Below are 15,908 nucleotides of genomic sequence, written 5' to 3'. Positions count from 1 at the left end.
TCTTTGGAGTGTAGGAGGAAACCAGAGCACCATGAGAAAACCCACGTGGTCAGAGGGAGAACGTACAAACTGTACAGACAGCACCCATAGTCAGGATCAAACCCAGGTATCTGGCACTGTCGGGCAGCAACCACTGTGCCACCTGTTAAATTGTTATCAGTTTGTAGCATTGGGCACATTCGGTGGCATGCCCAACTAAACATCAAGCCATGAATTTGCTTGCGTTCTGACTCCAGCGCTTCTAAGTGACCGCATGAGCTAGTAGACTGCTGTCGGCGTTTGATGTGTGTGCGGGGGGGAGAATCTCATTGGCATGGGGCAAACAAGTGAAGGGAGCGTTTCAGATGCACACTTACACAGCTGCAGCCATGTTAGTTGGAAACTTGGCTGTACCTTTGCTTAAGAGGTGTCGGCTTTGACTGACAACGAGTTGCGTTGGTTTGCAAAGTGACTGTTCCTGCTCCTTCGTAAAGCTACCATAAGAGGGCAAGTTGACAGGTGGATTGCCAAAGATAGACACAAAAAGCCGGAGTAACTCAGCGGGGCAGGCAACATCTCTGGAGAGAAGGAATGGGTGACGTTTTGGGACTTGGTGGATTGCCAAAATGGCTTCTTGTGACAAAACCATGAATGATATTATTCCATTAAGTCTGACATGCACTTGAATACTCAGCAGTGGACCTGGACCTCGTGCTCGTTCATGTACTGGTCTCAGTGTGGGAGAACAGAAACGCTCATTCTTCTAACACAGGATCAAGACAATAGACAATAGGTGCAGGAATAGGCCATTCAGCCCTCCGAGCCAGCACCTCCATTCAATGTGATCATGGCTGATCATCCACAATCAGAACCCTCTTCCTGCCCTCTCCCCATACCCCCTGACTCCACTATCATTGAGCTCTATTTAACTCTCTTGAGAGCATCCAGAGAATTGGCCTCCACTGCCTTCTGAGGCAGAGAATTTCACAGATTTACAACTCTCAGTGAAAAGGTTTTTCCTCATCTCCGTTCAAAAGGTCACTCAAGTGTGTAAGAAGGAACTGGTTTAAACCGAAGATAGACTCAAAAAGCTGGAGTAACTCAGCGGGTCAGGCAGCATCTCTGGAGAGAAGGAATCCTCTCCAGAGATGCTGCCTGCCCTGAGTTACTCCAGCCATTTGTGTTTATCTTTAGATCGCTCAAGTAATGGGAATGTGAGGTGAAGAAGATGGATGAAAGGGGACAGGAAATGGTGATTGGTATTTTTGTTTGTATTGATTCTGTTGATAATTTGTAACAATTTCAACTAATCCATGGTTCAATGGTACTTCATTGTACTGAAATACACTGAAATTCATTATGTAAGCAATTCAATGTAGGTATCACTGTACATAAGCACTTCGGGTGCCCTCCATAATGTTTGGGACAAAGACCCATCATTTATTTATTTGCCTCTGTACTCAACAATTTGAGATTTGTAATAGAAAAAATCACATGTGGTTAAAGTGCACTGTCAGATTTTATTAAAGGCCATTTTTTAACATTTTGGTTTCACCATTTAGAAATTACAGCTGTGTTTATACATAGTCTCCCCCATTTCAGGGCACCATAATGTTTGGGACACATGGATTCACAGGCGTTTGTAATTGCTCAGGTGTGTTTAATTGCCTCCTTAATGCAGGTATAAGAGAGCAATCAGCACCTTGTCTTTCCTCCAGTCTTTCCATCACCTTTGGAAACTTTTATTGCTGTTTATCAACATGAGGACAGAATTTGTGCCAATGAAAGTCAAAGAAGCCATTATGAGACTGAGAAACAAGAATAAAACTGTTAGAGACATCAGCCAAACCTTAGGCTTACCAAAATCAACTGTTTGGAACATCATTATGAAGGAAGAGAGCATTGGAGAGCTTACTAATCGCAAAGGGACTGGCAGGCCAAGGAAGACCTCCACAGCTGATGACAGAAGAATTACTCTATAATAAAGAAAAATCCCCAAACACCTGTCCGACAGATCGGAAATATTCATCAGGAGTCAGGTGTGGATTTGTCAATGACCACTGTCCGCAGAAGACTTCATGAACAGAAATACAGAGGCTACACTGCAACATGCAAACCACTGGTTTGCTGCAAAAATAGGATGGCCAGGTTATAGTTTGCCAAGAAGTACTTCTACTTAAAAGAGCAACCACAGTTCTGGAAAAAGGTCTTGTGGACAGATGAGAAGAAGATTAACTTATATCAGAGTGATGGCAAGAGCAAAGTATGGAGGAGAGAAGGAACTGCCTCATCTGTGAAACACGGTGGTGGGGGTGTTCTGGCCTGGGCATGTATGGCTGCTGAAGGTACTGGCTCACTTATCTTCATTGATGATACAACTGCTGATGGTAGTAGCATAATGAATTCTGAAGTGTATAGACACATCCTATCTGCTCAAGTTCAAACAAATGCTTCAAAACTCATTGGCCAGCGGTTCATTCTACAGCAAGACATTGACCCCAAACATACTGCTAAAGCAACGAAGGCATTTTTCAAAGCTAAAAAATGTTCTATTCTTGAGTGGTCAAGTCAATCACCCAATCTGAACCCAATTGAGCATGCCTTTTATATGATGAAGAGAAAATTGAAGGGGACTAACCCCCAAAACAAGCATAAGCTAAAGATGGCTGCAATACAGGCCTGTCAGAGCATCACCAGAGAAGACATCCAAGAACTGGTGATGTCCATGAATCGCAGACTCCAAGCAGTCATTGCATGCAAAGGATATGCAACAAAATACTAAACATGACTACTTTAATTTACATGACACTGCTGTGTCCCAAATATTCTGGTGCCCTGAAATGAGGGGGACTATGTATAAACACTGCTGTAATTTCTATATGGTGAAACCAAAATGTATAAAAATGGCCTTTATTAAAATCTGACAATGTACACTTTAACCACATGTGATTTTTTTTCTATTACAAATCACAAATTGTGGAATACAGAGGCAAATAAATAAATGATGGGTCTTTGTCCCAAACATTATGGAGGGCACCGTATATCCTGTGTAAACCAATTTAGTTTTAGTTTGAGATACAGCGCGGAAACAGGCCCTTCGGTCCACCGTGTCTGTGCCGACCAGCGATCCCCGCACACTAACACTATCCTACACACACCTGGGACAATTTACAATTACACCAAGCCAATTAGCTTACAAAGCTGTACGTCTTTGGTGTGTGGGAGGAAACCGGAGAAAACCCAAGCAGCTCATGGGGAGAATGGACAATCTCCTTTCAGACAAGCACCCATAGTCAGGAATGAACTCGGGCCTCTGTGCCACCGTGCCGCCCCTCTTTAATGTACATTCGGTAAGGTTGTCTGTCTCTGGCCTCGGAAAAAGTGTAGACCAACTTCATGTGGTTGACTCGAAAAGGAGGATTTTGTTAAGAGTGTTTCATGAAAATACTTGAGAGCTAACACGGCTCATAAACGATCATTATCCCATTGGGTCCTCCCATTCTCTTGCAGATAAACTTGATCATTTATGCTTTTCTACATTTGCTCCCCAAATCCTCAAAAGCTCCCGAACCAGAACAGCGCACCTTGAAACTTGTGAAGAGCGTGTTCTTTTATGTTACCTGAACATTGCAATCAAAAGGTTCAGCAGCAGTACATTAGCGACCAGCAGAAAGATGACTAGAAGCATGATGACCAGCCAGTTTGCATAGCGATTAATGCAGTGGGGCAAGTTAACTCCTGTCATTGTTACGTTGGCGTCGTTGCCGATACATGTTCGATTAACCATCCGAATTTCTAAAATGACATAGAAATCATTGTCGCTATTGATGCCCAAAACTGGAAATGAGGTTGATTAAAAGAGAAGATAGACACAAAGTGCTGGAGTAATTCAGTGGGTCTGGCAACGTCTCTGGAGAAAAAGGATGGGTGACGCTTTGGGTTGGGACTGTTCTTCAGACTGAAAGTAGAGGCGAGGGAATTGGAGGTAAGAAAAGGCCAGAGCAAAGCAGGACCGGCAACAGATGACCAAGGACGGGTTGAGCCCATAATGGCCCATTGTTGGCTGGGGGAGAGGTGATAACTGAGGGGTACAAGGAGGCAAACAGTGGAACTAGTAGGACGAGTAGTAGGTTAAAAGAAAGGTTCCTTAAATTTAATGCTGAAAAAACTATTTGAAAAGCTTCATTTCTGCTTTGACTATACAGGTCAGATATGAAGCACGGTAGCCTGAAAACCCTTTGATTCTGGACAGCGTGCCATCTGGAAGGAAGGGCAAGCAACCTTAATGCCAGATCAATTTCTGGACAAGGATTTTCAAATGTAAGAGTGATTTCTGTTTTGCAGCGTACATTTTGAGATCTCTTGCAAAGCCCCAGTTCTGAATGTTCCTTATGATTCAGTGGAGGTGCAAGGAACAGCGAATGCTGGAAACTGGTGGAGAACACAAAGTACTGGAGTCATTCAGCAGGTCAAGTGATGTTTTGAGTCAGGACTCTGCATCAGGCTCCATCATCTTCAGCTCCCTGTATTTCCACTGAATCGTAAGGAATCCATTCTGAATTGGGGATGAATAAGATATCCTATGTTCCCTTATGTTCTCCAGATATGCTGCCAGACCTGCTGAGTTACCCCTCAACTTTGTTTTCAAAAGAACTTTAAAAAAGTGGGCTGGGCAGCAGAAATCGCTTATGATTCAGTTTTGTCTGTAAATGTGTGTACCAGTTCCTCGAAGGAATGGTCCAAGTAGTAATCTTTCCCTGCCTCTCCAGTACTTTATTTCCCCCCCCCCCCCCTCATGTGCATCATTTCCGTTTTGGCAAGTTACAACTGAATCAGCGTACACTCTCACTGCTAGGCTTCATTGATGACGCAACCAGAATTTAGTTACCTACCATCTATTTCATCCAGTGGGATCTGGCCAAATATCTGAAGGTAAGGCCTGTAGAGAACGTTCCTGAAGATCCAATCCACACGAGTCTCGTTGGGGTGCAGCAGTGCCTGAGTGGCCACCCCATAGGCAACAAGCCAAACACTCAGGAAAAAGAGGAAGAAGAAGACATCTTTCATCTGGTGGTCGAGATGGAGGAAAGGAGACAGGTGTCAGTTGGACCCGACTCAACACACAAAACCTTAAAATGTCCACTGCTTGCTGAGTGTTTTATGGTGTCGCTGCAGGCATGAATGGTTTGTGGACATGCATTTCTCCCTTGGTATAGCTCTATGAGCAACATCAACCTCTCACATGTGGGAGACTATTATTCATTCGCTAATCATTGCTGAATTAACTGAATGTGTAGGAAGGAACTGCAGATGCTGGTTTACACGGAAGATAGCAAAATGCTGGAGTAACTCAGCAGGGCAGGCAGCATCTCTGGATAGAGGGAATGCGTGACGTTTCGGGTCGAGACCCTTCTTCAGACTTCTTCATTCAAGAACTATTTACACCATTCAATTTCTTGGATGAATACATGAGTATAGATTGCTTCATTTTCAGAAGAGTTCCAAATAGAACCTAACACTTGCCTGTAATCAGTGATCATTCCTTCTCCACTTCTCTATCTTTCAGTCTGAAGAAGGGTTCTGACCTGAAACATCACCCATTCTTCTTCTCCAGAGATGCTGCCTGACCCACTGAGTTACTCCAGCACTTCGTGTCTATCTGCACTGTAATGGCAGTTTCGATACCTTCTCAAAGTCCAACTTCAATAGCCATTACTGCTCGGGAATGTGGTGGAGGTATAGCTTACACACACACCGCACTCTGGGATAACAAAAACAAATCTTCCAAATGCTGTTTCTTGATTAATTGGCCTTTATTAAAGTAGCACAAAGTAGCATTAGGAAATTTGCAGATGACATTAGCAAATTTGCAGATGATACTAAGCTGGGGGGTAGTGTGAATTGTGAGGAAGATGCAATAAGGCTGCAGGGTGACTTGGACAGGTTGTGTGAGTGGGCGGATACATGGCAGATGCAGTTTAATGTAGATAAGTGTGAGGTTATTCACTTTGGAAGTAAGAATAGAAAGGCAGATTATTATCTGAATGGTGTCAAGTTAGGAGGAGGGGGAGTTCAACGAGATCTGGGTGTCCTAGTGCATCAGTCAATGAAAGGAAGCATGCAGGTACAGCAGGCAGTGAAGAAAGCCAATGGAATGTTGGCCTTCGTAACAAGAGGAGTTGAGTATAGGAGCAAAGAGGTCCTTCTACAGTTGTACCGGGCCCTGGTGAGACCGCACCTGGAGTACTGTGTGCAGTTTTGGTCTCCAAATTTGAGGAAGGATATTCTTGCTATGGAGGGCGTACAGTGTAGGTTCACTAGGTTAATTCCCGGAATGGCGGGACTGTCATATGTTGAAAGGCTGGAGCGATTGGGCTTGTATACACTGGAATTTAGAAGGATGAGGGGGGATCTTATTGAAACATATAAGATAATTAGGGGATTGGACACATTAGAGGCAGGAAACATGTTCCCAATGTTGGGGGAGTCCAGAACAAGGGGCCACAGTTTAAGAATAAGGGGTAGGCCATTTAGAACGGAGATGAGGAAGAACTTTTTCAGTCAGAGAGTGGTGAAGGTGTGGAATTCTCTGCCTCAGAAGGCAGTGGAGGCCAGTTCGTTGGATGCTTTCAAGAGAGAGCTGGATAGAGCTCTTAAGGATAGCGGAGTGAGGGGGTATGGGGAGAAGGCAGGAACGGGGTACTGATTGAGAGTGATCAGCCATGATCGCATTGAATGGCGGTGCTGGCTCGAAGGGCTGAATGGCCTCCTCCTGCACCTATTGTCTATTGTCTATTGTCTAAAAGAGTAATTCATAACTTTTTGTTCTTATCAACTGTTTCTTCTTCAAACAATACAGTTGAGACCTTGTGGTCGTTACTGTGTGGTCGTGGTGAAAAGCTATTCTCTCCATCCTCCGTCTAAACTGACCCCGTGGCTACACTACCTATGACTCTCCTTCGCTACGTTAGCCTCCTCAGATGTAGACACTCCCCATTACGTATCAAATCACACCCACAGGCATGCAAAAAAGACAAAAACTAGAAATATTAAACATGACCATAATATAATGACAGTAACTAATTTAAGTGTAAATGGCTCCTACATGCACCGCACAAGTATTAGGACCATATCCAATAAGAGAGTCTAATTACCTCTGGCATTGCCTTGCCAGAGGCGCCACATTTAAATACTGTAACTGGGGATCTCATTTGAGTAGACAATAAAGAAAGTTTGAAAGGAAATGTAATAGGTGCCTGGAAAAAGCGCTGCCAGGCCATGTACAATAGTGGTGTTTAAGAGGCTTTTAGATAGACACATGAATGTACAAGGACAAGCTAGCAACCATGCCCAATCCTGCTTTCACTCAGCTGTTGTGCACATGCATCTAATAACACGCCCTGATACATTGAAAGGGCAACAAGTCCGGAACTATCCAAGGCATTGTGTAGAAGTTCAGTAATTCAAGCCTCGAGTTCTTGTCCATTGTAAACTGGCCATTTCATATTTCAATAAAGAGAAATAGAAACATAAATAGCATAGCCTTCTGATACTAACTCTGGTTGTGAGATACATTGTTGGTCTCAAACACCTACCATTCGTTCCACGATAATAATCTTCGGCCCCAGCTGCTTATTGATGGCAAAGATGTGAATCAGTCGCAGAGCAAACACCATGAAATCCAGACACAATGTTGTGCGGCCAGCATCATACGTAACGGAAAACATTCTGTAAGAGAAAGGAACACGCCCCTGGTTATAAAAGCACCGCTGCAGAAAAGGCCACAGGCCCACATAATGTGGAGTACGGTCTGCACTGGCCCACCACAACACATCTTCAAGTTGCCCAAAGTTAGGGTGCCAACTTTCTCACTCCCAAATAAGGGACAAAATGTGACGTCACCGCCCCACGTGACCTCACCCAGCCAGCGGCCACATGCTCCCGCTCCACCAATGGCGGCTGCCCGGGCCGGGAGGCAGGTTGCTAGGCAGCGCACAGGCCTCCGGGCCTACACTGTCCAGGCCTAAAGGGCCAACAGCGCCCCCCGGGCTGAATACGGGACAAGGGCGATCCCGTACAGGACAAACCAATTTAGCCCAATATACGGGATGTCCCGGCTAATACGGGACATTTCGCAAACCTACCCAAGGTAGGAGTTTTCCTACACAATTTAGCTATTTCAGTTGAATATTGAGACTATAAACATCGCACAACACGTGTGATTCTATTAGTCATGAGAATAATTTAGACAACCATTCAACCTCAAAATAATCGTAGATCCACCAGCAACTCATCAATCATAACAAATCATGGCATCTTTGAAATTTACGATTGAAATAATGATTCAAATTTGCAGCAAACAGAGGCCATTCAGCCTAACATGTAGATACAGCCCATCCCAACCAAAACTACTGTCCATTAAATGACACATAGCTCTCAGTCTGTAGTCAAGGGTTGCAGCTTTTCACGTGTAAAGCAGTGCGTTCCAGGCAGGGCACCTCAACTGTTCAGCCTGTCAACCTTTCCCCTCAATTTTCTGTTGCCTCTTCCCTCTAGTTTGAGAACTATATACCGTTAACTGTCACCTAACTAACTGATGCTTTACAAAATTGCAGCGTGACTCTTAGAAAGCCATAGCGCGGAAAAGGGCCCCTCAGCCTACAATATTTGTGTTCAACATAATGCTAAGTCATTCTCCTCTGCCTGCATTTGACCATTTCCCTGCTTTCCTGCATATCAAAGCCCCTTAAATGCTACTCTCGAACCTGCTTGCACCCCCACCTCTGGCAGCAAGTTCCCAGCACCCACCACTCTGTGTACAAAAGTTAGGCCCATTGCCCTCTAAACCTGTCCTTGCCATGTACCTGTCGAATTGTTTCCTAAACATTGCCGTACAACCTGCCTCAACTACCTCCTCTGACAGCTCGTTTCATATCCTTTGTGTGAAAAAGTTACCCCTCAGGTTTAAGGTGAGGGGGAAAAATTTAATAGGAACCTATGTCTCCTGGTTCGTGATTCCCCTACGATGGTGCATTCCCCCTACCTATTCCCCTCATGATCGTATACACCTCTACACGATAAGAGAAAGTATTATCAAACTTATTTGTGAGCATTTATTTCGAGAGGACTTGAATACAAAAATATGGATGTAATGCTGAAACTTTATAAGGTGCTGGTCAGATCGCATTTGGAATATTGTGAGCAATTTTGGCGCCCATATCTGAGGAAGGGGTGTGTAGGCGCTAGAGAGGGACCAGAAGAGGTTTACGAGAATGATCCCAGGAATCAGTGGGTTAACATATGATGAGCATTTTACAGTGCTGGGCCTGTACTCGCTGGAGTTTAGAAGGATGTGGGGAGGCCTCATTGAAACTTACAGAATAGTGAAAGGCTTGGATAGAGTGGATGTGAAGAGGATGTTTCCACTAGGGTGAGGTGTTATGGAAAGAAGGCAGGAGAATGGGGTTGAGAGGGAGAGATAGATCAGCCAAGATTAAATGGCAGAGTAGACTTGATGGGCTGAATGGCCTAATTCTGCTCCTATCACATTAACTTATTGTCTACCTGATCTATTCCTGTCATGATTTTGTACACCTCTATAAGATCACCCCACATCCTCCTGCACTCCAAGGAATGGAGTCCCAGCCTGCTCAACCTTTCCCTATATATCATCGGGTCCTGGCAACATCCTGGTAAATCCTCTCTGCACCCTTTCCAGCTTGCCAACATCTTTCCTATAACATGGTGCCCAAAACTGAGCACAATACTCGAAATGCAGCCTTACCAACATCTTATACAGCTGCAATATGACCTTTCAACATCTATACTTACTCAGTTCTCTGACTGATGAAGGCCAACGTGCCAAAAGCCTTTTTGACCACCCTATTTACCTGTGGCGCCACTTTCAACAAACTATGTACCGGCACTCCTAGATCTCTCTGCTCTACGACACACCCTACCTGTTCACTGTACAAGGGGTAATTTACAGTGCACAATTAAGCTGCCAACTACGGGCCTTTGATATCTGAGAGAAAACTGGAGCATCTCTGGGAAAATCCACACGGTTGCAGGGAGAAGACAACTCCACAGAGACAGCTTGGGAGGTCAGGATTGAACTCCGCAGAGACAGCTTGGGAAGTAAGGAAATGCAGGAGCCCAACAACTAGTTTGAATTTACTTTAAAGAGCAGATGGCACTGTGATAACCAACAGCCAGGATAACACCCAAGAGGTGAAACCAGTTAGAGGAGTAATTTCTATCCTCGTGAAAGTGAAACACAAGTATTTTGTATCTTTCGAGACTCAACATTAATGTGTCTTGCTCTACCAGCCTTAAACACAGAGATAGCTATTATCCGAAGTAGACGGTGACTGAACAAGCATGAAGAAGTTCATGAAGCTGCTACAACAATACGAACAGAAAAACGAAAACCACTTCACTTTGTCTTCCTGTGCATTCCAGACATGAATAGGCACCAAGAGATGCATAATTAAGTAAACTAAAGAATGCTGGTGGCCTGCTCCCTGGAATTGGGCCGGTGGCCAGATTGGAATCCTGGGATTAGATAAGGGGTGTACATATACAAGGCATGCTTACTTACAAGCCTGAACCCCAAACTAAACTGCACTAAACATTACTCACATTATTCCCTTCATCATGTACTTGTATACAGTGATTGGCTCAATTGTAATCAATGTATTGCCTTTCCACTGACTGCTTAGGGCACAACAAAAGCGTTTCACTGTACATCGGCAACGTGACAATAAACTCAACTCAACTATGAACATTTATTGAAGTAGTTCCTAGTTATGCAGTTAAATACAAGTGAATTTGAAGTAACAAAATGACTGCAAGGGGAGGAGGGGGAATTCCTGAGGAAGTACAGATTAGATAGACAAAAAATGCTGGAGTAACAGGCAGCGTCTCTGAAGAGAAGGAATGGGTGACGTTTCCGGTCGAGACCCTTCTCCGGACACAAATTTAGAATGATTTTCAAATGAAATGAGGCCATTTAACCCTTTGTTTCCTTTCTGGCTCAAATCAATAGGCCCCCTTTGCCTAAATCCTTTCACATTTCTGTTAAAACTGTTCTGGATCCGCATTCTCTCCGGGGTGGATTGCAGCAAAAGATTTGAGATAATGATTGAAAAGGACAGAGGGACGAGGATGTTTCAGGGATCCCAGCACTGACCTGCACGTGACTGCCACTATGAACAATACCAGGGCCACCATGTCACACTTATTCCACGAATCCTCCACGTACAGTTTAAATTTCTTCACAATGTTAGTGTTTCCTTCAGTGAAAAAGCTCTGGGACGAGAGTAGAAAGCAGTTAGTTATAGGAAGTGAATGGTGCGATCACACTGATTACATTTAAACTGTGCATTCATTTCAGCTGCCGTGACAGGGTTGGCGGTGTGTTGAAGTTTCTCCCTAGAGCAGCTTTTGCCGTATCAACGCACTGCTTTGAAAACTATAGCAAGTCATGAGAAAATTAAGGACGTGTATTGGGTAGAGGTTGTGCACAAAGTATGTGTAATTAAGTGATGCTGGAACTGCCCATTTTATAGCCCTTGTAGAGCATGTTGTCTTTTAACTCTTAGCTCTTTAAGAGCTCTTAAGGATAGCGGAGTCAGGGGGTATGGGGAGAAGGCAGGTACGGGGTACTGATTGAGAATGATCAGCCATGATCACATTGAATGGCGGTGCTGGCTCGAAGGGCCGAATGGCCTCCTTCTGAACCTATTGTCTATAACTTTATTCACTATTAAAAACAAGTGACCAACTCCATCTCGTGGCGGTTGTGGGTATTACAGTTGAATTTTCCTGGATATGAGTTCGACTGAACTCACACCACTCCTCCAGTGTCAAAACAAAATGATGTCAGTGTGCAAGTCAGTGTGAAGTTTAGTTCTAATTTCCTTATGACACAAAATGAGGCTTTTCAACTCATAAAGACTGCCAGTTCAGAGCAATACCATTTCTCCCCTAATTTCTCCTGGTATCTCGTCTCACATTTTCATTAACTCTATCTTCAACCACTTAACCTCACAATCCAAATGTCCTGGAGATCTTTGAGGAAACTGGAGCGCTTATAAGAATCTGGTGTAAACACAGGGACAATATGCAAACTCCACGCAGGCAGCACTGAAGGTCAGAATTCAATATGGGTCGCTGGAGTTGTAAGGCAGCAGCTCTAATAGTTGTGCCAGTCGGCTGCCTGCCCCTGTGATCATTTATTGTGGATGTTATTCACTGTATTAGTTACTTGGGAACTTTTATAAGGTAATGTTAAAATTATGTTTATTTCAAAGTTCTTGAGCTCGTGCTTGACCCTTGCTCTTATTTTGCGAGGGTTTCTGTACTGCTTTATTCTGCTGGCACCAGGAATTGAAACTATGAGCTGTTGTGGTAGTTTTAATATGGTGGTATTGATAGTGCTGGATAAGATAGCATGTGGTGAATGATGCAGTCTTGTGGCACAGTCAATAATATGCAAATTTGATGGTATTAATGCGATGGATGAATTGGTATAGCTTGCTCTGCAGTTAAAGATTCATTTTATTTAATATCACTCTATTCAAAAAGGTCTTGAACCCCTGTCTACATCATTGGAGACCTTTGTACTATTGTTAAATCGGACTTTATTAGACTTCAAAGTTACATCTTTGCACTAATTTGTTTAGTTTACAGATACAGCACAGAAACAGGCAACAGGATATGGCCCATCAAGTTCTTGCCGACCAGCGATCCCCACACACTAGCACTATCCTACACACTAGGGACAATTTACAATCTACAAACCTGTATGTCATTGGAACGTGGGAGGAAACCGGAGGGCCCGGTGAAAACTCACGCAGTCACGGTGAGAACGTACAAACTCCGTACAGACAGCACCCTAAGTCAGGATCAAACTCGGGTCTCTGGCGCTGTCAGGCAACAAGCGATCTCCGGTTTCCTCCCACACTCCAAAGACGTACAGGTTGGTAGCTTAATTGACTTGGTAAATTGTCCCTAGTGTGTAGGATACTGTTAGCGTGCAGGGAACGCTGGTCAGCGTGGGGTCGTTTCGCACTGTTTCTCTGAACTAAACTAAAAATCGTCATACTTTTTATTTATCAGCCCTCTGCAGATAGAGATGTCTCTTGCGCTGACAGAGATGGGATCCACAGGAGAATCACTGCTCCATGCAGTCACCAACATGAACCTAGGGCTGCATTACTTTACAGCATCTGCCACTGAAAATATGATGTTTTACAGAAAACGCAGTGTGGAGTTTTGATTTTGTTACTGGCTACGAATTCCCCAAATCTGCCATTTTGTTTTCAGTGTCGACAGCTCAACACCTGTGCTCATATACGTCAGTACCACTGAACGGTCATCAGTCTCCATCCCCTCCTCACTCCACTCTGTGTGCCCATTTCCACATCCCACGGTTAGATGGCAACGTAGTTGAAATATATCTGTCCAGTTTAGTTTAGAGATATAGCTTGGAAACAGGCCCACCGAGGCCGCACTGACCAGCAATCCCCGCACACTAACACAAGCCTACACATACTCGGGACAATTTACACTTAAACCAAGTATCCAAACCCAAGGCAATTAACCTACAAAGTTGTACATCTTTGGACTGTAGGAGGAAAGCGATGATCTCGGAGAAAACCCACGCTGTCACGGGGAGAACGTACACACTCCGTACATACAGCATTCGCAGTTGGGATCGAACCCGCGCACTGTAGGCGCTGTAAGACAGCAACTCTACCGCTGCGCCACTGTGCCGCACAAAGGTACATAGGCCTGTCGTGCTCACCTGCCTCAGCTCCTCCAGGGCCAGGGTGAAGACCCAGAAGTAGAGTGTTATCTCTGCCATAGAAGGACCGACGGGCGGTGGAGGCTGGAAATCCACCAGCAAAACATACGCAAAAAGGGACAGAAATGCAAAATACAGAATCACATTCCCCAGGAACACAGTTACAGGGGCACCCCAGAATTTCATCCATCTTCGTATAATAAATTCCCAGTATTCGTTTCCTTGGCAAAGTCTTTTTCCATCCGCCTCAATGCTGTCAAATGATATAATAACAAGTGGTTACAATTTTAAACATCAGGAGCATGAATCAAGGCTGCTTTCAGATTGATTAGTAGGACTGGCTGTTATAATCACTGAAGTTTTGCACTACAATTGACTTGCATGGTGTTGTTCTTGGGGATGACCACTAGGGGATGTTGCTACCATTCAGACACATCTTCAGTTGCGTACCTCAACGTCACTGGGTGTTTCGGTCTTTTATCACAAGACTCCCTCAGTCGAGGCAGGCCCAATGCAGGGTGATCAGACCTGGGTGTGTGTCTTATGGTTAGCCTCTGGATGGTCAAGACTTACTTGGTGCCCCCAAGAGATGTTGGTGCACAAGTCCACATTTTTTTAATACTGTCTGCAATAATGAACCAGTCACCCTTCGTCCATAAATCCTCCCCTATCTGGCCCATCGCTGGTGAGACAAATCTAGTCTCACCCTACCACCGATATTCCTGTCCCGACCATTCCTCCCGTTACCATCTCCCCAACTTACAACCACCTTTTTCTTCTCCCTTTCCCATTTCTGATAAGGGTCTCACCTGAAACATTAGCCCCACTTCCGTCCCCCACAGATGCTGCCTGACGTGCTGTGTTTCCAGCATTTTCTGGGTTTGTTGAACATTCTCAGCATTTCTGCACTGGATCAAGGGAACCATAAGACATAGGTGCAGAACGACGCTATTTGGTCACATCAAGTCTGCTCTGCCATTCAATCGTGGCTGATCTACTTTTCCCTCCCAACCCCATTCTGCTCCCTTCTCCCTGTAACCTTTGACGCCCTTACAAATCAAGAACCTGTCAACCTCCACCTTAAAAATACACAATGACTCGGCCTCCACTGGCTAAAGAAATTCCTCCTCATCTCCATTCTAAAGGTGCACCCTTTTATTCTGAGGCTGTGCAGTATGGTCCTTGGCTCTTCCTCTACTGGAAAGATCCCAAATCCCAAAACCTATCCAGGCCTTAACTGAAAATGTTGTGATTTGTGAATATAATCCACGTCAGGATCCAAACACAGCAACCTTCAAGACAAAGCATAGACAGAAAAAGCTGGAGTAACTCAGCGGGACAGGCAGCATCTCTGGAGAGAAGGAATGGATGACCTTTCACGTCGAGACCCTTCTTCAGATTGAAAGTCAGGGGAAAGGGAAACGAGAGATATAGGCGATGATGTAGAGAGATAGAGAACAATGAATGAAAGATACGCAAAAAAGTAACAATGATAAAGGAAACAGGCCACTGTAAGCTGTTTGTTGGGTGAAAACGAGAAGCTGGTGTGACTTGGGTGGGGGAGGGATAGAGAGAGAGGGAATGTAGGGGCTACCTGAAGTTAGAGAAATCAATATTCATACCACTGGGCTATAAGCTGCCTAAGCGAAAAATGCTGTTCCCCCAATTTGCGTTTAGCCTCACTCTGACAATGAAGGGGACCTAGGACAGAAAGGTCAGTGTGGGAATGGGAAGGAGAATTAAAGTGTTTAGCAACCAGATTCATATCCAGAGCATCCTGATTTCATCCATAGCTTTCCAATGAGGAAGAGGCTCAGCAGGACCCTGATGCTAAACTCCGGGACTACAACTGAGGTGGAGGGCCACAGGTAAGATTACGAGGCATCGGAAAATGGGCGATGTAGTCCGCACCGTGGCGCAAGAACATTCCGGTTGCAACTCGAGTGGAACTATTTTCACAGGTAGTCGTGGGAATATTTGCCTGGATAGAGTGGCTGGCCCCACAGCCAACTGTTCTCCACTCGATCAGACTTCAGACTTCAGAGAAACAGGGCGGAACCATGCCCTCCTGTCCACCGTGTCCGCGCCGACCAGCGATCACATTAGCACTAACCGACAC

The 15,908-nt window shown here is 44.7% G+C and overlaps 1 protein-coding gene across 1 annotated transcript in view; it reads right to left on the bottom strand.

The window, feature by feature from the left end:
* The window catches only part of trpm5 (transient receptor potential cation channel, subfamily M, member 5), a 70,541-nt gene that overhangs the window by 8,787 nt on the left and 45,846 nt on the right, over positions 1 to 15,908 (bottom strand). The window contains exons 17-21 of the mRNA XM_078415613.1: positions 13,790 to 14,042; positions 11,171 to 11,289; positions 7,575 to 7,707; positions 4,872 to 5,046; positions 3,600 to 3,774 (exon numbers count right to left, since the gene is read on the bottom strand). Coding sequence (XP_078271739.1) covers positions 3,600 to 3,774; positions 4,872 to 5,046; positions 7,575 to 7,707; positions 11,171 to 11,289; positions 13,790 to 14,042 — 855 coding nt within the window. The remainder of the gene's footprint in view (positions 1 to 3,599; positions 3,775 to 4,871; positions 5,047 to 7,574; positions 7,708 to 11,170; positions 11,290 to 13,789; positions 14,043 to 15,908) is intronic.

Source organism: Rhinoraja longicauda, chromosome 18 (genome assembly GCF_053455715.1).
Source record: "Rhinoraja longicauda isolate Sanriku21f chromosome 18, sRhiLon1.1, whole genome shotgun sequence".
NCBI classification, from domain to species: Eukaryota; Metazoa; Chordata; class Chondrichthyes; order Rajiformes; family Arhynchobatidae; genus Rhinoraja; species Rhinoraja longicauda.
This window is presented reverse-complemented; position numbering and strand designations above follow the sequence as displayed.